At 44.5% G+C, this 24,447-nt stretch overlaps 1 protein-coding gene across 4 annotated transcripts; it reads left to right on the top strand.

The window, feature by feature from the left end:
- The first annotated feature begins 7,860 nt into the window (after positions 1–7,860).
- Positions 7,861–23,239, top strand: LOC101842813 (ETS translocation variant 3). Of its 4 annotated transcripts, none has more exons than XM_013120670.3 (5): positions 7,861–7,951; positions 9,515–9,573; positions 10,134–10,371; positions 11,540–11,655; positions 18,691–23,239. In XM_013120670.3, exons 2-5 carry the CDS (start codon positions 9,528–9,530, stop codon positions 19,830–19,832), a joined length of 1,542 nt encoding a protein of 513 aa, XP_012976124.1. In that variant the 5' UTR covers positions 7,861–7,951; positions 9,515–9,527; the 3' UTR covers positions 19,833–23,239. The 4 variants fall into 4 exon arrangements, with proteins under 4 accessions (XP_012976124.1, XP_005080153.1, XP_012976123.1 ...); XM_005080096.4 differs by having other exon boundaries at positions 7,872–7,951; positions 9,518–9,573; XM_013120669.3 differs by lacking the exon at positions 7,861–7,951 and adding an exon at positions 7,960–9,292 and having other exon boundaries at positions 9,518–9,573.
- Positions 23,240–24,447: the final 1,208 nt, after the last annotated feature.

The raw sequence follows: 24,447 nt of genomic DNA, 5'->3' as shown, positions 1-24,447 counted from the left end.
TCCTGCATGAATTTTTGTTGAATGAATAAACTGGTAAAGGATACATGAATAATTAAAATGTAAAATATGTTGAGTCATATGAGCTAATAGGTTATGGTTTCTAGAAAACACCATCTTCTAGAACTGGCATCTATCTCACAAAGGTGGGTGCCATTAAGTATCTGTTTCCATTTGTCATAAAGAATGATCCAGATGACTGTGGCCAACAAGCTTGAGGCTGTCATGCTAAGAGCAATTCAACAGGAAGTAAAGTATTTGCGTTTGGCTCAGTGGAGTGACAGGACAGCTCAAATACTGAGAACTGCTGGGTTCTATCTAGCATGCCTCACCTTTGCTCCACAAAACCCCACATATTTCATCTCCAGTGTTCTACAGAACAGAGGGTCAAAGTACCTCAGTAATGAACATTAATTGTGGGGGTAAGTAGCTGATTTGATAGTGGTTCCCCAAATTCTGACCACCTGCCCCCAGCATTACAGAGACTCATGATTTCCAGAAAAGTCGTGCTTCTCTCTTTGCCTCAAAGTGACGGGACTCAGACAGCTGAGGCACAAACGATGCAGATTAAACAAGGAGCCAAGGAGGCAGAAACCCAAAGTCATTACAAGTGACCGGGTTCCCAGGGCAGTGTGTTTTGGCACCATGAGACATGCTTTGCAACTGAGAGTTGAGTCTCCTCTCACCCTATTTCAGACCCAAAGGACTCTTCCTCCCTCGTACAGTTCAAATAATGAGCTCAATTAAAACATGCAGGTTCAATTAGTGTGTTAGGGCTTCAGAGGCTGTCTCAGGGCAAAATATTTTCTGTGAGTAACTGAAGAGAAACTAGCACTGTCCTGGACCAGTGCGGTGGCATGCAGGGGCAGGAGACAACTTGGTCTGCAACCAACAGCTGTAGCATAGAAGAGTAGACAAGATGGCACTCGTGTGTGTATTTGTGCTCACAGCTGTAGCATAGAAGAGTAGACAAGATGGCACTTGTGTGTGTATTTGTGCTCTGGCCCTGCCTGTTCCCTGGCCCCAAGGGCTTTCCTAACAGCCAGGAGAAGGAATTGCATGCTAGGGTGTTTTCCTAACAAGTTGTGACTTTTTCTTCTTTCTTTAAAGCATTGGTAGCCCAGAATTTTTCTGGGGGAAACAAAAAGAAAAGGAAAGAACGAAGGGAGGGAGAAAAGGGAGGGAGGGAGGGAGAGAAGGAGGGAAGGAGGGAGGGGGGAGGGAAAGAAGGGAGAGAGGGGAGGGAGGGAGGGAGGGAGGGAGAAGAAAAGACTGTTACTATAAGTTTTTTTTTAGATTGTACCAATAAACTAGGTCTTAATACATTATTGTAAGCACATTAGCCAAACCTATTATAATAAAGTATTGTTGAGAGAAAAACATCCTGGCAATGCATGTATCTAGAAATTCTGTTTTTGGGATTGTTGCCAAAGCATGATAGATTCCTAGTTCCTTACGATGCCCATGGTTGTGAATGAACTTGCTCCCCTCTGTCTGCTGCCAACATAGTCACTAGCTTTACTTTGATGTTTTCTGCTTTTTTGCTTCCCTCCCTCCCTCCCTCTCTCCCTTCCTCCTTCTCCCTCCCTCTCTCCCTTCCTCCTTCTCTCTCTCTCTCTCTCTCTCTCTCTCTCTCTCTCTCTCTCTCTCTCTCTCTCTCTCTCTCTCTCTCTCTCTCTCTCTCTCTCTTGAGACAGGGCCTTTGTAGCCCAGGGTAGTTTTAAATTCTCTATGTTGTCAAGGGTGACTTTGAACTCCTAACCCTCTGCCTCCTCCTACTAAGTGCTGGGGTTACAGGTATGTACCACCACACACTGCTTGCTCTCTGCTTTCTATCATGACTTTGACCCTCTTGACAATTCTCATATGCTAAGCACACTGCTATCTGGGACCCCATTACCCAGAATGTTGCCGATTAGCATCTCACGGATCAAAGGCACAGTTACTGATGAGACATTGCAAGATCATACAGTGACTTTTGAGCCATTTAGGGAACATTTGAGTGTACTCAGAAAACTTTTAGCATTGGTATCTGAATGGATTCTGTAGATGTTGTTCCCATGTTACTCTAAGTATGTTAATAAATTACAAAATAATATGTTCTAATAAATCAAGATGATGTTGATAAGCTGGAATGAATAATAGAACAAAATAAATGGGTAGGAATTCATGTAACTAACACATACTCTGTCGTTGGGGTTAAAGGCGACTGAAGAGAAGAGCCCTGAGTTAGCACTCCCTCTAAGAAAGCCAAGGGGATATTGGCTAGCAACTCAGCAATGTTTGGTGACACTGAAACAGTTGGTCTTATCCAAGGCCATCTGTTTGTTACTGTTTTTTAAGTGTCCAAATAAAAAGGGAGCAGTTTCACTCTATGCCTAGCTAGTCAGGCCAGGTCAATATAGGACTGTTTTGTTATAAAGGCCACATTTGAAAAGGAAAGGAACTAAGGATGTTTCTTTTGGCAACTCCAATATAATAGCTGTCTTCAAATAGCTGAGGGATAACAAATGAAAGAAACATTACACTTAACCATGAAGTACCAGAGCCCAGAACTAAACATCATGATTAGTTAGAAATGTCCAGGGAACACATGTAAGCTCCATATGAGATAAGACTTTCTACAATGTTTATGGTGATCAACACATTAGACTCCAGTGAACTTGGGCAGGAAACTTCTAGGACACAGTAATTTCTATTCTTTGCCCTGTGGTAGGAGCTCACATCTTTTATTGTGCTATGGTTTATCCATGGTCCACCACCTATTTTCACACTCTCTTTTGTGGGTATGATATATTTTACAATGAACATTCATTGACTGGGTTGTGAGTTAAGTGGTGAACTTCACATCATTGTGAGGGTTCAAAAAGAAACTGGTAGCTCTGGACCAAAGGGTAAAGAGATGACTTCTGATGCTTGCTCATCTTCAAGATCCTGGGATATAAACAAACAAATTTTTGTTTTGTTTTGTTGTTTTGCAAGACTGGGTTCCTCTGTGTAACTGCCTTAGTTGTCCTGGAACTCACTTTGTAGGCCAGGCTGGCCTTGAATCAGAGATCCACCTGCCTCTGCCTCCCGAGTGCTGGGATTAACAGCGTGTGCCACCACCAGGCTCATGGACAATCTTACAGCAAAGCTCTCCTACAGCATGAAAGCAATGGCCTTTAATTAACTTCATGGGAGGCCTCACTTGTGACAAGCTCCAAATGAGCATTGCTAGTGTTTACTAGACTATGACCTCATGTCTCTATTGCAGTGGCTATCATTTTATAGGCTGTTATACAGGAGAAAGAGATAAACACAGCTTCTGCCCTCTCCAGATGGCAAGTGACATTGATAGTAATAAAAACAAGGGAATGAGAGCCAGATATGAACAGTGAATAAATATAAAGTTTAAAAGTTCATGTAGTGAGCAGGTCAGGGTTTGGGGCATTGTAAGAGTGGGGAACAAATGATAGGTTTTAGAGAACACAATATAAGTGGGTTCCAATCAGAAGCTAGCCCTCTGCTCCCATTAACTCCCATGGGTTTCCTGGAAGAAGCTAGCCTGATAAATACACAGGCTGACAATCAAACGTTCGGGCAGGGGAATCTTTCTCCTGAGCTGCCAGGAATAAAACAAAGCCAAAGTAGCCTGAGTGGTCATTTCCTCCTGTAGATCCTGTTCTCCCATTCGGCTCCTCATGGTGTCTCACCACCCTCTCCACCATGCTGACCTGAACGGGAACTAAGACATAAAAAGGGGAAATGAGACACAGGGGCATTTGTGGACTACAATGGATGTAGAATCCCGGAGAGTCCTTGAGTCCCCAAGTCATTACAAATAAATAGCCAAGCTCTCTGCTCCTTCTGGCTTAGCTGTAACTTTGAGCAAAGTTACTTCTGCTTTGGACCCACTTAACCTTTTATCTGGGGATCCCCAATCATGTTACCGACATTAATTCCTCTATCCTTACAATGACCTTAGGTTGATGGGAAAAACAAACCAACAGAAGACTTTACAAGCTACTCTAGTTCAATGTGCTAAAATGCAAATAATATTTAGTCCAAGTTTATTTTATAATTAATCTTCACTTCACTGATGAGTAAACCAAGGTACTACAGGTATAAACACACCAATTTCACATCAGTCTTTCTGCCTTTGATTTCATGAATAACAAAAATGTTTTAGTATTTCTTTTCTTCCTGGAGTTTATCCATTTTCTCAGAATTTTGTGTACTCTGGGCTGGTCTCAAATTCAGCACACAGAGGAAGATTTGGGGCTCTTGATCTCCTACTTCTACTTCCCAAGTGCTGGGATTATAAACATGAGCTGAACACTTGCTTATATGGTGCTGGGAATCCAACCTGGAGTTCTGTGTATACGAGATATTCTAGGCAAGCACTCTACCAACTTAGTGCATCCCAGTCCCCCGACCCCTGAGCATGATCACTTCATGGGGAAACTGAAACAGAGAGTGGTTAACATGTATCACTTGAGGCTAGGCCTCAGAAAATAGCACTTAAGGAAGAAACCCAAGAGCCTAAATTCTGGGAACTAGTTTTAATTATTAGATTTGAAACGGGTTTAAAACACTGAATCTACTCAAAATTTGTAAATTACATGGTAACTGTTGTCAAGGTTGAGCTCTTGATTCCAAAAGTAGTGTAGCAGCAGAAGTAATCATGAAGCTAGGTTTAGAAATGCTGTTTCTCTGGCCTCACCAAGAACATCAACAGTGTCTCCTCTACTAGCAGGAGGTGGAAACTAAGGTAAGCTAATAATGTCTAGTCAGAGAACAGTTAGCAAACACGGAACAGGGACTGGAACCCAGGTTTTTGAAATCCAAGTTCAGTGAGAACATGTTATGGAGGAGAGAGGCTCCCTGCCTTCTCCAAGTGGGCAAAGCCACACGTGCCAGCACCTCCACCTGTGATGACAGAGAAGGATGGGCATCATCGGGCACTCCTAGTGAAGGAACAGAGCCTCTGTGGGAGCCGTAACCTAAGACAAACACTCTAGGAAGAATAGATATGTCCATTACACAGTCAGTAGGATATAAACAGTCACCTACTGCAAGAGTAGGCAGGCAAGGATTTTATCATTCACATGTCCAGGTAGGTTTAGGGTGTGGAAACCTATAAGTGCATAAATGAAAATGGGAACAATTAAGTAATGAAGCAGAAAGTATGGAAGGGAGACTAATCCAGGAGGGGTGTTAGAAGAAAAATATATTTTAGGGGAATTTCTCTTTGTTTTGTTTGTTTCTTTCTTTCCGTCTTTTTTTTTTTTTTTTTTTTTTTGAGACAAGGTAGCCCAGGTCATCCAGATGCTGGCTTTAAACTCCTGCTCTTCCTCTACATCCCCAGTGCTGGAATGACAGGCATGTGCCATTATACCCAACTCCTTTTTTTTTTTAATTAAGCAATCAGAGAGTAGCTGTATCTCGGTAGGAATGGAATTTTGAGAGTACATGACTTAGAACTGAACCTTATCCTAGATGTGGGACAATGACAGATATGGGTGGGGAGGGGGAGGAAGGCAGTGTCAAAGTTGCTTTGAGCAACTGGAAATTCAAGAGTGATTACAAGATAGCTTGACTACTAGGCTATATCTAAGTGTTTCCACACCCGTACTTGTAGAAGGTACAAGCTCTCCTCATTTCAAGAGCTCAAAGAATCTTCAACTTGTAAAAGCCTGTTTGCAGCAAATGCTGAAGGCAGCCATGTCGTGGTGACTATGGCAGATAGGTAACTGGGCAGTGCCAATCTTCCTCACCCCGCCCCTCCCAGATTCCATCACCGTAGTTAAGTTCCCCAGTGCACAAATGGCTCGCCCAGCCCCTCACATTGTCCAGTTAGCTTTATCAAAGCTAACTTCATCAGCTGAACTTCAGGCAGGTGATTAACTAGATTGTCAGAATGAGAACTCTGTTCAGATCTGCCATGGTACAAACATTTCTCAAGATCAATTCAGACTCAAGTTAAGTACTAAGACCTGTAAATTGCGTTAGCGCATCCTCTGTGACCCCCAGTTAGTCAGCGAAATAGCCACAGAAAAATCATTAGTCTAGAGGAGTGAGTAAAAATGTCTACAGAAAGTGGCTATTGGCTCTTCGTTAGTGCTGGCTCTAACCACGCCCATCTAAACCATGAGCTACAGGTTGGCAACCCCAGAGTTTCTGAAGAAACCACTCATTCTGATCACCCTGGTTTCTGAGTTAGCACTGACTAAGATTTGCAGGAATGGCATGAAGACTTGAGGATTCTTATCAGTCTCAAAATCACTTTGTCACCATCTATCCATATGCTGTATTTACACCGTACCCTTCTCTGTCCTAAGTCACCTACACTGTGTTAACACATCAAATGTTAACAATGAAATACCTATAATATCCTCTACACAAGAAGATATCTACAGTTGTGCACAAGAATACTTCATAAAGCACCATGTTCAAACAGATGAGGAACTGACAGTGAGTACTTAACCAAGGTAACAAAGCCAATAGCTGAAGGCAAGAGGACTGAAATACAATGTTCAGTCCTCAGTGGTTCTCAACCTTTCTAACTTCTGCAACCCTTTAACACATCGTGCTGACCCCAGCCATAAAGTTGTTTTCGTTGCTAATTTATAACTGTAGTTTTGCTGCTGTTATGAGTCACAATGTAAATATTTTTGAGATAGAAGTTTTCAAAGGGGTCACAACCCACAGTTTTAGAACCACTTACTTAGCTAAACCTTAGCATTGTGCTCTGTTCAACCTAACATAGAAGACAATTTCTAGACTGTACAGAAGATGGAGACCATTATAAAGCAATTTTACACTCAAAGTGCTCATATTGGCAATCCTCTTAGCAGCATTTAAATCGTGTTCATTGTACTTTCATTGTAAGACTTTCTCTAGAAGGGGTGGGGAAAACTTGACCTCACCAACACTATTATTCTTTCTTTTTTAAACTGGTCAGGCAATTTTAGGCCATACTTAGTAGTGAACTTATCAGTGACTCAAGAACAAGTAGTGGTTAGCCTCGTGTAGTGGTGCACGCCTTTAATCCCAGCGTTTGGGAGGCAGAGGCAAGCATATCCCTGTGAGTTTGAGGCCAGCCTGGTCTGCATAGTGTGTTCCAAGGCAAACTGAGGTGATGTAGTAAGTAGCCCTGTCTCCAGACAAACAAAAAGCCAGATGCGGTGGTACATTTCTATAATCCCAGCACAGCACAGGACAGTTACAAAGTCATTGGCTAGCCTGGGGAGGTGCTCAAAGGCATGTCCAAAACTAGAAGCCAATCCTTTTAACAGCTAATGGTAATGTTTCCACGTTCCATGTCGTCCACAGGAGGGAAAATCTGTATGCTGGTGCTATGCATTTGATGAAGCCTGGTCTCCCATAGCGTCCGTCATCTTCGCCTCCCCACTTTTCACCACCTCACTCTCCTACACTTAACCTTTACTGATCCCATCTCTGCCTCTGGAGCGAAACGAGGGCCGGGAACCATTTGGAATTACGGAAACTGAATTCAGATCCCTTATCACTAACTCTTGAACAAAGTTTGTTTCGGACAAATTTGTAATTGCCTAATCAGGAACAAAAGGCAAAGCGCGGGGCGGGGGGAGGGGGCTGCTGAGTGGCAAAGACGTGCACTTTACAATACTTGGACGGGGCAGATCGGGCTAAAATGGAAACGCAGCCCAGGGAGGAAAGGCCAACGCCGCACGTGCTTCAGAAGCTCCTGGGCTCCCGTCAGCACGGCAGCGCCCCCTCCCACGAGAGGCCCCCGGCCAGGACCTCCGAGCCACGGAGGGGCACCGGCACCTGACGGACGGAAGCGGCGTCCGCTTGGGACACCGCCCCCTCCCACCCGCCTGGGGGGGAAGTGACGAAAGCAGCCGCGGAGTCACTTCCTGCTGGGTGGATGAGGAGGAGCCCGAGCTGCCGCGGAGGAGCCCGAGGAGAGACGGACGGCGCCGGAGAGGTGAGGCCGGCGTCGGCGGTCGCGGCCATCGCGGGCAGGACTGAAGGGACACGGGTGCGGGCGGCCGTAGGAGCCGCTGCGGACGGGCGGGAGCGGCGAGACCCGCCGCAGGCCGGGCGGGTGACCGAGCGCCCTCGGCAGTCACGAACACCTGCAGACGCGCCTGCGGGCTCCGAGGGGCTTGGTGGGCATGTCGGGGGCCGGAGGATCGAGAGGGCATCCGGCTCGGGCGTCGCCCAGCGCGAGCCCACAGCAGCCAGGCTGAAGGGTGTTCCCGAGCAGGGAAAAGGGCCTGCGAGCCGACAGCGTAGTCGAGGAGTTAGTCCCGGACAGCTTCCCGGAGCCTTGGGGAAATCGGTGTTTTCTTCTCCCTCCTCATCACGGAAACGGGAGAGGAAGCTGGTGCCCAGCCCCGGTGCCGTATTACTGTGTATATCCTGTGTGTGCAGTGTCTTGTCTGTTGCCTTCTTCCTTGATCCATTTGTCAGCTCCGTGGTCCCTACTGTTCTTGTGGAAGGAAACTTACTGTTCTCCTTAATGTGTATGTCGGGAAGGAAAATGCAGAGCATCTAGAGGAATTCTAGGTTAGGTGAAATTTCCAAGATTAGGAATTTGTCCCACCCCACCCTGGGGCCTCTGAAGCACCTGCGCTTGCTCCAGACCTGCTCTGGTCGGTGCTGAGGGCCTGTCGTCTACCCTTGCGGAGTGGTAAGAGTAAGTCTGTTCGCTTCCTCCGTCATTCTCTGCCAATTTCACCCGGCTCTCCTCCTTGCTGAAGGATTGACACAAAGCCGTCTGCTGCTAGGAACAGGAAATTTATTGAGAAATATAAATGTGCATGGAATGAATTCAGATCCTAGCAAGATGCCTTCCACCACTGGCCAGGCAATCCCGAGTACCTACCTTATCCTTTTTATTTCCCATATATTTTATTTGCCATTACGTTTTTTCCATGGAATTCTAGGAAAGTGCTGTTTCTTGTACAGAGTGGCCGTACACACAATATATTTACTACTTTCTGTATCTCAATATTTTTTTGAGGGTGAGTGCAGTTTGTGACTGGAAGACAATGTTTTCCATCTCACATAACCCCGTAAGTAGAATCAGAAGTTCCTTCTTGAGTAGGGTTTGGATTTTTTCAGTCTTTAAATTGGTAAATCTGGGTGAACTCAGGGTTGTGAGCCTTAGCATATGGGCTTGCTTAGTAATAGAAAAACTGTCTGGCTTGTTTTTGCTGCCTTTTTGGGCTTGTTTCGCTGTCCCCTTTTTTTTGTTGGAGGGCTGGTCGGAAGGAAGAAAGCAAATATCGAGGACAGTGTTTACACGTGCGGCTAAAGTCAGGTGAGCGATAATTATGGCTTTTGAAGCTGATGACCTGAGGACCATCATTTGATGACTTGAGGATTAGTAGTTTAGAGGTGACAGGCTTGAAAGACAAAAGGCTTTGGGGGAAGAAAAGTAAAGACGAAAAAAGAAGAAGGTTTGGGGGAAAGCTGTACCAAAAAAAGAACCTTAGTTAGATAATTCATAGCATCAAAATAATTGTGGGATTGTTTCACTCAGCAGGAGGGCGAAAATGAAAGCAGGCTGTAGCATCGTGGAAAAGCCAGAAGGAGGTGGAGGTGAGCAGAAGCTAATCCTCTCTGATGGATGTGGAGTGTCCCTTAGTGTTCCTGTCCCTTAGTGTTCCTGTTCCCATTTGGGCTTAGGTGGCAAATGCTAGACCACTGCTGACAGCCTCGTGATTGTGTAGATCTTGGTTGAGTGGTTGTAGGCATGCTTCCTATGAGTAGATATTTAACTTGTGTGGCCCACACACCTTTATTGCAAGTTTTAATATCTCTTTTTCTGTTAGAAAAATAACTCCACCCTAGGGTTAAGGTGTTTTCTGCCTTAAATATTTCTTCCTAAAATATTAGTTTATCTTGCTTCTTTGTTATTTAGTAATCTATGAAAAGGTGATAGATTAGCAAGTCTGTACCACTGCCCAACTTTTATTAGAGTCACTGACTGCCACAAGGGTGGGTAATTTGTCTGTCTGCTCCTCTTCATGGTTAGCTGACTGGAAGGGTGTGTTTTCAAAGGGCTCTAGAGATTGTGAGCCATGGGATGTGGAGGTGAGGGCACTTCGTGTTTGTACCTAACTCCTAACCGCTTTGATCTCGCCCTTTTTACATTTAAGGGTATCAGTTTCCCGACTGGGCCTACAAAACGGAGTCGTCGCCGGGCTCCCGGCAGATCCAGCTGTGGCACTTCATCCTGGAGCTGCTGCAGAAGGACGAGTTCCGCCATGTCATCGCCTGGCAGCAGGGAGAGTACGGGGAGTTTGTCATCAAGGATCCAGACGAAGTGGCTCGCCTCTGGGGCCGCAGGAAGTGCAAACCACAGATGAACTATGACAAGCTGAGCCGGGCCCTCAGGTGAGGGAAGGATCCCCCACATGTGTGGTATTAAGAAAGTTGGGGGGAAAGTATGCAGTTTTGTGGATGCTATCTAAAAAGGTATCAGGTGACGAAAGACTGCACGTCTTAAAAGTGTGAGTCGGAGAGGTGTTGAATCTGAGTGGCACCAGAGGTGAGAAGGTGTAGGAGGGGATTTCAGTGTGGCTGGCACTGGCTCCTGACAGCTGGTTCTGCTGTGTAGTGGGTTAGAGCATGTGGTGAAACATGGATTGGGCTCACTTATAATCCACAAGGTTAGTGTAGACTTCCCTATTGGGAAATTCCTATCATTTCTCTTCTTCCGGCTCTCCTAGAAGTGGGGAAGGCATAATGAGTACAGAAGGGAGGCTTGCTGAGTGCCACTGAACCCAGGCGCTCACACGCCATATGCCTGCAGTCTCCATTCAGTCCATAGATTGCTATGACATCCAAAGAGTGATCCCTATAATGATCTCATTCCCTCTCCTCTGTCAGTTTTTAAGTTTTATTATAACTCTTTAGTCCTCAGGGGGCCAGCAGGCAGTTTATGACATATGCTACTTAATAGAAGCCAGGCCAGAGCTTCCAGAAAGACAGAAGTTGTCTTTCTTTCTTCATTCTCAGTAGCCTGAGTGTAAAGTCTGTGCAGTGCGGCTGGGGCCTCCCACATCCTACTCATGCCACGTTAAAGGTGAAGCTGGCCAGGGTGGCTGCCTTTTCCCGGTCATGCTATTGTTTCACTCCTACCATAAAACAGGTTTCCATTCTTCTGTTTAGTCCTTGCACTTTGGCTCCTGAACCCCATGAGCTCTCCCAGACTTGTCTGACCCAACCAGGGCAAGAGGAAAGAAACTAGACAGTTATTTGAGTGGAGCAGGAAGGAAGTGGATCATAGATTGAAACTATAGAGAAATGAGGTGAGTGGTTAGAACTGAGGAAGGTGTTTGGGATCATAAAACAAGAATGTCTGTGTCAAGCTCCAGTCAAGGACCTCAGCTGAGTTTAAACTGGATGAGAAAAGTGAGCTCTTAGGTCACGAAGCCCTAACTCCAGGGTCAGACTACAAAGGAATGGTGAAGGCTTTTGTAAGCAATGCTTAGAGCCAGAATTGATCTTAGTAATTACCGAAGTATAGCAAGTGCTACACCATGTCTTCTTCTTTTCGTAGATACTATTACAACAAGAGGATCCTTCACAAAACAAAAGGGAAAAGGTTTACTTACAAGTTTAACTTCAACAAACTGGTGATGCCCAACTACCCTTTCATCAACATTCGCTCAAGTGGTAAGATACCTATGATGGAGGATGGATTTTGGGTTTTAAAAAGAATTTTGAAAAACCCAAATCTGAGTACATGACCTGTGTGAGGAGATTTTAGAAATGTTGATGTAACATGATCTCTTAGGTTACCTCAAGTCCTCCTTATTCATCTAAAAGGAGTAATGGGCTGTGCATTATTCTAACAGGCTTGTTTAGTTTATTTGGTTACTTTTATATGCATTATTTTCAACCTTCTGGATACTGCTGAAGTCCTTTTGAGGAATGAGTTCCTAGGTTTATGTTGAATTTTAAATTCAAGATTCCATTTTTAACACCTTGCCCAATGGCTGTTTCATAGCTGTGAACCTGTTTCTACAAACATTTCCGATTTTCTATGAAACTACAAGTTCTCCCTTATCAAGTGAATGTCATCAAAACCACAGCACCCTTGATCATGTTTGCAGTGAAAGGCTGAGTCTCTGATCTGCACCAGCACTCAGCACTGTTCCTCAGTGCAAGGTTTTGGACTTAACTTAGCCTCCTCTCCTTTTAAGTGCAAGCAGGCTTCCCCTCTGTGCTGTCTGAGGGCACTCTTCAGAGCGCACAGCACGACCTTTTGATCTGCTCCTTGACAAAGACACATCTACTTGTGAAAGTGTTGGATGTAGTTGTTAGAGTTAGAGTTTTCTTTTAACTTTTGGGTTTGTGTTTGTCTGGGGTGGGGGAGGTGCTAAAAGACAATAAATTCCCCTGCTCAAGAGTCAGTTTTTTTATATTTGAGACAGGTCTCATTATGTTATCAGGCTGGTCTTGAACTTTACTCTGTTGTCTACCTTGCCTAGGGCAGTCTTCCTGCCTCATCATCCAAGTGCTAGGATTACAGGTGTCTACCATTTTGGGCCAGTTTTGTCATTGTTCTTTGTGACATTGTATGCAAAGAAAGGAGATCATGACTTTGAATAAAAGTACTCAGGTTGGTAGAAACTTGAAAAATTAGAGAAGGGTGTGGCTAGGAGAATATAATACTAAGATGATCTGTAGATATGTAATTACTACACACAACAAGTTAGGGCAGTTTTAGCCTGACTGCTATCATTGCAGTTCCTCCTCTCCAGTAACCGCTCCCTCCTGTCCCTGGGGCATGCATTTGGGGGTGGGGGTTGGAATGCACCTTTAATTACAACCTGTTTTCTTTCCCTGTGCCTAAGGGAGCTGCAGTAGGAAATCAAAGCTGTTCTAGTCCCTGGAATCTTGTTTCCTGTTTCTCGATCTTGCTTCTTCCCTATGTGCCTGTAGCAAGTAGGACTCCAGATGGACATGCCATCAATTTTGAAGAAATGTGTTGGTCATACCCGTGTACTCCATCTCCAAAAATGTTGGTTTTGTTCTTTGATCCATTTCCATCAATTGAAAGTCCAGAGGGTTAACCACTTAGACAACTTGAATAGAATGTCCATCAGCCCCTGGAAGTAATCTGGTTTTCCAAGGCAAGGGATCACTGGACTTTGGCTCTGTAGAAGCTCAGGTCTGCAAAGCTACCAATAGTTAGTGGTCTGACACACACCAAAAGCTGTAAAACTGGCAGTGATCTTTAATAGGTTCAAGATGTGAATCAAAGGTCCTGGGGTGGACATAGCTCAGAAGAACACTTGCCTAGCATGTATAAGGCCCGAGTTCAACTTTTAGTAAAAATTATAATAATAATCATCATTATCCCAGGAAAAGCAAAACAGTGAGCCATCCTTTCAGCTTGTTGACTCCTTGGTATAGATTAACCCCGAAGAACCAGAGCTATTTGTTTACAGAGAACTTTTACCCACATAGACCAAGTGTTTAAGATTAACATAATGTTGACAAAGGAAAATAACACTATTGAACATCCACTTAGTGAAGGTGCTTCTGTTTGGTTTAGTGAATTATCTATGCTTCTAATCTAGAAAAAAATATATCTTGACACTCCTATTTTACAAATGACAAAATTAAATATGAACACAGCAGAGTCAAATACAGAAGTAGGTATAGTTCTTCAGTCAACTATTAAAATCATGCTCTTGTTTTATATAGCATGCAATTTTCCCACAGGGCTCATAGGGGCTCCCAGAAACTGAAGCAACAACCACAGACCATGTATGGGTCTGAACTAGGTCCTCTGCATATGCCTTATGGTTGTGTAGATTGGTGTTCTTGTGAGACTCCCAAAAATGGGAGTGGGGGCTGTCTCCAACTCTACTGGATGCACTCGGGACCCTTTGCTTCCTCTGGCTTGCTGTGTCCAGCCAGGACAATGAGGGTTTGTTCCCAGTCTTAATTGTATCTTGTTAGGCCATGTTCAGTGGATATCCCTGGAAGACCTCCTCTCTTTTTTTGGGAAATAGACAAGGAATTGATCTGGGAAGAAGGTAGGTGGGGAGGGAAGTGGAGGGAGGAAAAACAGCTTGGGAAATAATATATGAGAAAAGAATAAAAGTTTTTTAAAAAGATTCTAGGTTTTATGGTAGAATGTAGTAAGTGCTCTAGAATATAACAGGTGACATTGGCTACATGCTAACTTTCTGTCTCAAAGTACATCTATATGCAGTTTATTTATATATAATATATGCATGTTACACATGTGTGAGCATATATAATATAAGCCCCAACCTGGAGGCCAGAGATTCTCTCTGTAGGTAGGTCAATATATGTAACTATTCTGGTTGTTCTGTTTTGAAATAGAATTATTTGGCCAAATATAAGTGTGAATATTGCTTTTTCCCTCCATGTTTGTTCTATTCACTGTTAATAGTTTAAGGTAGAGTCTGGCATGGTAGAGCAAACCTGTAATCTTAGCACTTGGAAAAGAGGAAGGTCAAAGGATCTGGAGTTCAAGGTCACCCTGGGCTATATGTTGACTTCCAGAATAACCTGGACTACTCTGTGACCATGTCTCAAAACCCCAAAAGACACTTTAGAGTAGAGTACTCAGTATTAGATTGTGTTGAAATACTTCTAGAAACCAAACATAGTGATGCACATCTATAACCCCAGCATGTAGAAGGCTGAGGCAGGTTGACATTGACTAGATGCTAAGTTTCAGTCTCAAAAAAATACATCTATATGCAGTATCTTTCTGTTTATATATGTAATACACATATGTGTGTTTAGCATATATAATATAGCCTACATGTAAACTTCTCTAAACTTTTCTAATTTTGTTTTTGTTTTGTTTTGGTTTGGTTTTGGTTTTTGGAGACAGGGTTTCTCTGTGGCTTTGGAGACTGTCCTGGAACTAGCTCTTGTAGACCAGGCTGGTCTCGAACTCTCAGAGATCCTCCTGCCTCTGCCTCCTGAGTGCTGGGATTAAAGACATGTGTTACCACCACCCGGCTTAATTTTGATTTTGTTTTTTCGAGACAAGGTTTCTCTGTATTGTTTTGAAGACTGTCCTGGAACTCACTCTGTAGACCAGGCTGGCCTCAAACTCACAGAGATCCTCCTGCCAAGTGCTGGGATTAACGGCATGTGTCACTAACGCCCGGCTTTGATTTTTATTTTTTTTTAACCATTAAAAATTAAGCCAGGTAGGGCTGGAGAGATGGCTCAGCGATTAAGAGCACTACTCTTCCAGAGGACCTAGATTCAATTCCCAGCACCCACATGACAGTTCATAACTGTCTGTAATTCTAGTTCCAGGGGACCTGACACCTATGGCAAAACACCAATGCACATAATATAAAAATAAAATAAAAAATTAAGCCGGGCATAGTGGCTCATGCTGGTAATCCAAGCATTTTATGCTTTACATTCTTTCTGTGTGTGTGTGTGTCTGTCTGTCTGTCTGTATGTATGTATGTATGAATGTATGTCTGTCTGTCTCATGCATGCACCTAAGAAACATTAGAAAGATAGAGAATTACTGGTTAAAGTGGCTAACTCTCAGCTGGGATGTGGTGATGCACTCCTTTGATCCCAGTGCTGGGGAGACAGAGGCAGGCAGATCTTGTGAGTTCCAGGCCAGCCTGGTGTACAGAGCTACACAGAGAAACCCTGTCTTGAAAAAAAAAAAAAAAAAAGAGTTAACTCTCAGTAGGTAGAGACAGGGCAGGCTAAACCTGTCTCAAATTTGCCTCCCTGCCACTGTCACCACCCTGGTTTTTAATGTGTCTTTTGGAACACTTGAAACCTAACAAAGAATTGAATTCAAAAGAAAGCACTCACATACCTTCCCCCAATTCACTGTAGTTAATATCATTGCCACGTGTGCAGTTAACATCATTGCCATGTGTACTTTATCTCTATTTGCAGACACTTTTTGCATCTAGAGATTAACATGCAGGTGCCATGGCTTTCCTCCTAGGAATAAGGATGTTCTTTTCTATAACTGCAATGGCATGACCGCACCCAGGAAATTCAGTGTTACTCTAATAATATAATATGGCCCATATGTAAACAGTGTTAATTTTGATTAAAAAAAAAACAATTAAAATTAAGCAGGGCATAGTAGCTCATGCTGATAAACCAAGCATTTGGAAGGCAGGGGCAAGTGGATCTCTGTTAGTTTGAAGCCAGCCTGGGTTACTTAGCAAGTTCTAAGCTAGCTAGGACTGTATAGTGAAATGAACACAATTTCTTCTAATAACATGTGACTTGCTATGCATAGGTACTATTCCAAAAGCCTCACAAATGCTAATTATTTCTCTAACAGTAGGATAGGTCTTAGGAAAACTGGGCCAGAAGGTAATTTTCTTTTTTTTTTTCCTTTTTTTTCTTTTTTTTTTTCAGAAGGTAATTTTCTTAGAAACACATACCTAGGCTTAGGGTTTGAACCCAGGCAAAGAACTTACTGTTTGCATTGTTTTCAAAGGGAGCAAGAGCTCCAGCGTGTTTACACCAGTTACAAGGTAGAAGACATGAGAACTGAGCTCAGGTTGTCTGGCTGTTCCATGTGGCTGCCGGGAGGTGCTCTTCTCTCAAGTAATCATATTGACACTTTTTTAGTAGTGGGATGGATTGTTTGCTTGCCTCCTTGCCAAAGTGAACCCTTGGTTTGACACCTCAACTTACAACACACAAAGGAGGGGGAATCAGCAGTCACTTTCCATGCATTGCCCTAGTCTTACCTTCCTCTGTCCCATGTGGAGATAACTCCTTACAGGTATGCAGTGTGCCTTAGTATGTTACAAAGACCAAAATAGACTATTACAATGGAAACTATACTGTCTTGACGTAAGCAAGCATTTCTAACTTGCATAGGAAATGGGGCTTCCATTTCCTCTTCATGTTATCCTCATAGTCTACATATACAACACATTCATATTCTGTTATAGCTTATATTCTACATTTCAGATTATAAACAAATGGTTTTTCACTTTTGACTAATAACTTTTAAATATTGTGTGTGTGTGTGTGTGTGTTGCCTATTTGTATGTATGTATGTGCACCCTGTGTGTCCAGTACCTATGGAGACAAAAAGAGGGGTTTGGATCTCCTGGAACTGGAGTTACAGATGGTTGTGAGCTCCCCTGTGGGAGCTGGGAACCAAACTCAGGTCTTCTACAAGAGCAGCAGGTGCTGTAACCACTGAACCATTTTTACAGCCTTTAGATAAGATTAATCAAGAGTCAAAAAATTTAAAATAATAAACTCTTAGTTGCTGTAATAAACTAAAGCGATCCATTGACCTGGATATATCTTGGCTCTACTCAAGTCATATGCAAGGTCATGTATCTGGTTTTCCTATTTATTACTCTTAATAATTATCTCAATTCAGGGACCTTTAAAACAGGGCCTCTAGAAAGACTTTTCTGTTGAACGTTTGTTGGTAAATGCTGTTCTGGCAGGTGTCACTCAGCCATAAGCACCAAGAAAGCCATCGTCTCCCACACAGTGGCCTGCTCTAGAGTTATACAGAATTGGAACAGTTCAGACACTATGTTTTGTGCCCTGATTTCTCTCCAGACTTTGATTACCACACCCCTTTTTTCTAACCCCCTTCTTTCCTTTTATCTATCCTTCATGTATAAAGAACTCTTTGGACACTCATGATGACAGCTACTGGTACCTCCCTTAGCTTTTAGGAGAAATTGAATTTATGAGTTTCTCAAGTCGATATGATGCAATGGTAGTTTCTTCTTAGAGTTTGAAATTTAGCAGTTGAACTTGGGTTTTCTTAGCTCACCTAGCCTCAAGGCACAGTCATTTTCTTGCCTTGGCCTCCCCAGTACTGGTATTGTGAACATGAGCCACCACACCTGCCAGCAGTCAGGTTTGGGAGAGGAAATAGTAGGTCCAGCCTTCTCTTCACTATTTGAGAACAACAGAAATAGGTATCATATAGGATCTGTTAGACTATAGATATAGGAAGACTGAAAGAATCTCTGAGATAATGGTTGTCTATCAAAAATGATAAAGATAAACCATAAAAACTGATCTTAATAAAAACTGTCTTTCCTCATCCATCTATTTCACTAAATTAGAGCCTTGTCCTGTCCGTTTGTGTGAGTAGAGTCTGGGTTAGCAGTGTAATCGCATGCATGTGTTTTGTTTGGCTGTGTTGTTGCTGGGTTTGCTTGCTTTATAAATACAGCCAGAATTAGGATGGTGAGAAAAACCTTACTTACAAAGCTGAAAATTGAAACAGGGTCTGTACACACAATAGAGTTGCAAGGAAGAGGTTCTGTATCCATTCATTCATCCAGCTAGTGTGTAGTGGGCACCTGCTAACTCGTAAGCCCTGAAATGCTGGGATATAGTTTTCACTGAAATACTGAGTGACATTGCAGGTAGGAAGGAGGACCACCTGGACAGTCAGGTAAGTGGCCAGAGGAGCATGGAAGCTAGACTGAATGGAGAAAGGCTGCCTTTAAAAGCTCATGCCTCCTCCCTCGGCCTCCGTAGTGCTGGGATCACAAGCCTGAGCCACCATACCCAGCCTAAGCAGTAGTTTTAAAAAAGATCCAGACTAAGTAGAAGGCTTGTTTCCTGTTGTCACTTAACATTGTGTACTTAGCTAGTGTAAGTAGAAGTGATGGTAGTGAGTGAGCAGGTGGCCAGCGCAGACCTTTTTCCTTTCTTCCGTCACAGGTGTGGTTCCCCAGAGTGCACCACCAGTGCCGACGGCCTCTTCCCGGTTCCATTTCCCACCTCTAGACACGCATTCTCCTCCTGGCGATGTGCAGCCGGGGCGGTTCTCTGCTGGCACCCTGAGTGCTTCTGGCCCCGAGTCAGGCGGTACCACCGACAGAAAGGTGGAGCCTTCGGACCTAGAAGATGGCTCGGCCTCTGACTGGCACCGCAGCATGGATTTCTTGCCCTCTCGAAATGCTCTTAGTGGAGGAGGGATTGGCCACCAGAAACGCAAGCCTGACGTCATGCTTCCTCTCTTCACTCGGCCAGCAATGTACCCTGACCCCCACAGTCCCTTCGCTCTCTCTCCGGTCCCTGGCCGCGGCGGTGTCCTAAATGTACCCATTTCGCCAGCCCTGTCCCTGACTCCCACCATGTTCTCCTACAGTCCCTCACCAGGCCTGAGTCCCTTCACCAGCAGCAGCTGCTTCTCCTTCAACCCAGACGAAATGAAACACTACCTTCATTCCCAAGCCTGTTCTGTGTTCAATTACCATCTGAGTCCCCGGACTTTCCCCCGCTACCCAGGGCTCATGGTCCCGCCGCTGCAGTGCCACATGCACCCTGAGGAGTCGTCCCAGTTCTCTATCAAGCTGCAGCCCCCCCCAGCTGGACGGAAGAACCGAGAGAGGGCAGAGAACAGTGAGGAGCCCACGCACGGGGCTGCACCGACCAGTGCACCCGTTCCCTCTCGCGTGAAGGTAGAGCCCATCTCTGAAAAGGATCCCGAGAGCCTCAGGAAGTCCACCCAAGAAAAGGAGGAGCACTCCCACGGAGCGAGCACCGTGCAGACCAGGACCATGGAGGAGGGGAAAGGCACAGTGTTTGCCCACCCCTCGCCCACCTGGCCCTCTGTATCTGTCAGCACCCCCAGTGATGAGCCCCCAGAGGCCACTGAAGACAGCGAGGACAGGTCTGGCAAGGAGCCCAGTGCACCTGAGAAGAAAGAAGATGCCCTGATGCCCCCCAAGCTTCGCTTGAAGAGGCGGTGGAATGACGACCCTGAGGCCCGGGAGCTGAGCAAGACCGGCAAGTTCCTCTGGAATGGGGCAGGACCCCAGGGCCTGGCCGCAGCAGCCACTGCTGCTGCTGATGCTTAAAACCACAGTGGAAGGCAAGCTGTTGGTGTTACAATCAGATACACGTATTTATGTAGCAAGATTCTGGGGTGGGAGGCGGGGTTAAGCTGGTTTGATAATTCTGGGCATGGACTTGTACTTTTCTGCTGGGGATGGGACGAGTATCTTGTGTTGTAAATTAAGTGGGGTATAGACACACTTTTTCTTGGTGAGTAGGATGTAGGGAGGGTATTGAACTGTGGGGAAAGGAGCCTGTTTAAGACTCGTGCTGCCAGACACGCTCCAGAAGGGCCCACTTTGTAGTCCCGTTACAGTTCAGGATCCATAGTGCTTCCTATTGTATTTATGCATATAGAAAGCACATACTAGGGAAGAAGATTGGGTGGTAAGCAACAATACTAAGCATGTTAATCTGAAATATTTATTTCAGGAGAGAAAAAAGATAATTTCAGTCTTACTGGAGTATGGAACATTTTTCTACTCTCCCCTTCCCTCTTGCTGGAGCACACACACACATGCCCTCTCCCACACATACACACTCACATGCAGTCTCTCTCTCTCTCTCTCTCTCTCTCTCTCTCTCTCTCTCTCTCTCTCTCTCTCTCTCACACACACACACACACACACACACACACACACACACACACACACACAGCCTGTTTTCCCCTTTTAGAAAATGTTTCGAGACACTTTGAGTGTGCTGCCAGTTATAATGGGCAGGGCCACCTGGCCCCTCAGCTTCAGAGCTGAGGTGGGAGGAAGGAAGCCCTGCTGCATGCTCCTTGAACTGTCACCTACTTCACCTGTTACAAAGCCATGAGGAGTTGTAAACTCTTGATCAGGGAAGAAAGGGCAGGAGGAAGTAACCCAATGCCTTTAAAAACAAAACAAATGACAGAAATGGTCTTCGTTTTTCTTTTTCCATTGTCGGTTTGGGAAACCATACCAAGTGTGACTGAGCAAGTTTTATGGAGAGCAGAATAGCGCCGTTGAAGATGTTTTTCTGTTGTGTCTGGTTGTCTTACTGTTTCTTAAGTCAAGCCTTAACTATGAACATGCTTTAAGATGATACGGGTCTGTCAGCATAAACCTGTAAAGGGCATGGCCACTGTTCAGATAACCCAGGAATGTTGAGGCATAGTTGATTCCTAGCTGATAGATGGTTCTTCCCTCTGATGTTACCAGGCTGGGGGGTAGTGAAGGGCAGGAACGAAAGATGTAAGCACAGAGTAGCTGGGAGCAAGTGTTGAAACTGAAGGAAAAGGTAGGAAGGTGGTGACCAGACGCCTGTTAACCAAAAGTTACTAGATGCCAAAAGGCCTGGTGTGGGGGAAAGAGCTGGTGCCTGCCCTGAGGGGATCTCGTCACCCTTGTGATCCCCATTCGCCCAGATTGATTGTGGTCAGTGGACTATTCACAACATCGAGTTCACAGACAGGAGTCACCTCTTTGTGGGAAATTCCAGTCAGCAGTGTCTAAGGAATGGGAAGATAGTGATTTTACCTGAAATACTATAGGAGTAGAGAAGAAATGGCTCCATGTCTGCTGAGGGAGGCGTGGCATTGGATGTCCGTGGTTCTGACTCCACCACTTTAGCCTAGTTGAAACTTGTACTGAGTAACACTTGAGTGCTGTTTTTGATGGTAGGGTATTTGGTTTTTCTTTAACTAAAATGCATGCACAAAAGAAGCTCAGGAGACACTAGCTGGCTTGGGATGACTTGAGGCCATCATGGCTATTTCTTGATGAGCGTTCTGTCACTTGGTCCAGGTTCCATACATAAGGGACTGTCTTTCCCCAGGAAAGGGACTGAGTGGCCTCTGGTGACCCAGGCTTTGGTTGGACCACAAAGGACTCACCACTCCTGCTGCCCTCGGTGGCTGTGTCTGATCAGTTCCCTTCTCTTACCCTGACTTACCTCTGACTCTAAAGCAAGCCCAGCAGCTAGAGGAAGGCTCTCTGCTTGGTGTTGCCCATCAAACCAGGGAGGCCAGCTGGCCACCAGTGTCTGCTAGAGGGGCCGGCCACAAGTGTCGGTGTGAACTCAGGAATAGAAACACGGGGCCTTTAAAATGAGAAGAGGAAAATCCATGATGCATACTCATAACCCCCTAAAACCCAAGTGCCAGAATTAATCCCTAGATGCTGCTTCCGTTTGAATAAAGTCATGGCTTTTACACTTGAAAAAACATGCAGAAATGTTGAACTCCATGAAAAATGCTTTTGGACTTTATGAAACTATGTTGTTTCCTTTGATCACCATCCCACCAGTAATGTGTTGGTTGATTGGTACTGCACACAGTTGGAGTTTGGATCTGGGGAAGGGTCTGTCTACAGAGCAGAACTTGGGCTTGCTCAGAAGTAGACCAGGAAATAAAGCAATCATTGATACTTCCTGGGGTAAAGGAATGAAAATTGTATTCTCTCCCAAGCCCCCTCCTGGCAGTTCCTGCCTCCAGCCTGGCGTGAAACAAGGTGGTTGCCTTCTGTGAACACATCACTCATAGTCCTACCTACTGTTGGTGAAAGGGGGCTTAAAAGCTGGACCTGCTTTCCTCTCCCTCACTTTTTTTCTTCTGAATTTTGTTGTGCCAAATGTGTAAAACTTTATAGGTGTAAATCTATTGAAATTCCACTAATCAAGAGCTTGTTCATTTAAACAGTTTGCTTTTTTAGCTGTAGAAAAAGTAGCAAATTCTCAGGGGCATCAGCCTTGCTGAGCTCACCTTTTGTTCTGAAATAAAATAGAGACAGATAGAGTCCATCTCCCCTAGGTGTCAGGCTGCATTGCATTAAACCCAGCTCAGTAACACAGGGAACCCTAGTGACCCATAGGCCAAGGAACTTCCAGAAGCATTAAAAAAAAAAAAAAAAAAAAGTTATATTCCACTGCCAAGTGGGTACATTTAGCTGTTTGTCCCTTGTTTTTTATTTATTCCATAATTATGTTTGTGCTTTTTCTTGTATAAACAATAGTGAGGTGTATGTTTTTATGTGGCTCTATAGAAAACTTCAGTCTTCAAAGAACTGTTCCAATTAGTTCCTTCTTGGGAAAAGTTATGTATTAATTTGTTTCAAGATATTTAGGCGTTCTTTGAATTATAAACTTGTGATGCAGGGATTTGTGAATGAGACATTCACTTGTGAAGGTGACTTCACTAGACATCTGTGTAAGCAGAATAAGATGTGTATATGTACATAAGTTATAAGGAACCCGAACACCATTGTGCAGTGCCTTTTAGATGTTCTGCTTTCTAAAGTCTTCAAATTTTTGCATATATATTATATATATGATGTAATGTTATAGAAATATATGTATAATATACATATTTTTTCCAGGGGTATCTGATAGCTCTGTATTTTGTTATGGAAGTCGAAAGAAAAAAAAGTATTTTACCTCAAAAATTAAAGTTAAATTTAAAAACAAAGGGTATTGAAATGTTTGCTGAGTGTTGATTTTATTGTTCCTTGCACACTGTGCCTAAAGTCTGAGGCCTCCTGCTAGTTCACCCCACTCTGCAGTTCCCTGCAGGGGCCAGCAGAGTGAGGGTAGGTTTCTGGACAGTTCTGAAGCTTGTTTGATTCCTTGAGTGAGTGAATAAAAGGTACTGAATGAAGCAAGGACGGTGAATCGGGAGGATTTCCTGCACACTGATTGTAGTTGTTGTGAGGGTTCCTTTAGCCACGTGGTTGCCTGTGGGAAATGTCAGCCAGACAGTCTGTAGACCGAACGTTGTAGTCCTTGCCAAAGAAGAAGAATGTGGCTGCTAGTGGCTTAGTTTCTGTGGGATGGTGAAAATGATCTGGGCTTAAATAGTAAATGGCAGCTGGACAGTTTGAGTATAAATAACAAACGATTGAGTTAAAAATCACTCCAAAATGATGGACTTGGCAGTGTGTGAATTATAAAATAAACATGGGTTTGTGATTATGTTTTCTTAGGATTTTTTTAATTGTGTGGCAAGCCAGTACTTAGGGAAACTTCGTAATTCCCTGCTGAGGACAAGAATTGGAGAAGGGAATTTTGACTTCTGAATGCCATATAACCTATCAAGGAAAATGACGCAGACAGGCAACCTCATTTTGCCCGTGGGGACAGAGAGGGGTCAAATGTTAAGTTTTACTTAAAGGGTGGAAGGTGACGTTGAGTTCTAAGAAAGTATGGGTGAAAAGGCAAACACAAGGGTGAGTCTGAGAATCTTCCAGAGAGCTTGATTCTACTGGCAATGGTGAGCCTCGGTGTTTATTATGTGTCTAAGTCTGCCGGTGTGGAGCTCCTTGGCCTGAGGAGCCGCCCTGCCAATGCAGCATGCTCAGGCAGGAGCAAAAGGTGACCGGCTGATAGGTCAGGAGGCTGGGGAGGAGTGGGCAGCTGCTCTCTCCCCTGCTGCTGACAGCAGAGAGATTAGCTTTCGAAGCAAACTGCACAGAGATCCGAATCCGAGGCAGCAGGCTTGGCTAGCCTGAGCTGACAGTTCAGTGGTTAGGATGGGATGGCAAGTACTGGAATTCCAAATGAAGAGATGGGAGTGACGGTGAGCAGGAGAGAAGAACATGAGGGGCAGGCTGGCCACTGAGCAGAGGAACAAGGCCTCAGCCCCTCAGGGCAGGGCAGGGCAGCCAGGAGAAAGCCTTA

The sequence above is a fragment of the Mesocricetus auratus genome, unplaced genomic scaffold (genome assembly GCF_017639785.1).
Source record: "Mesocricetus auratus isolate SY011 unplaced genomic scaffold, BCM_Maur_2.0 Super-Scaffold_100009, whole genome shotgun sequence".
NCBI classification, from domain to species: domain Eukaryota; kingdom Metazoa; phylum Chordata; class Mammalia; order Rodentia; family Cricetidae; genus Mesocricetus; species Mesocricetus auratus.
This window is presented reverse-complemented; position numbering and strand designations above follow the sequence as displayed.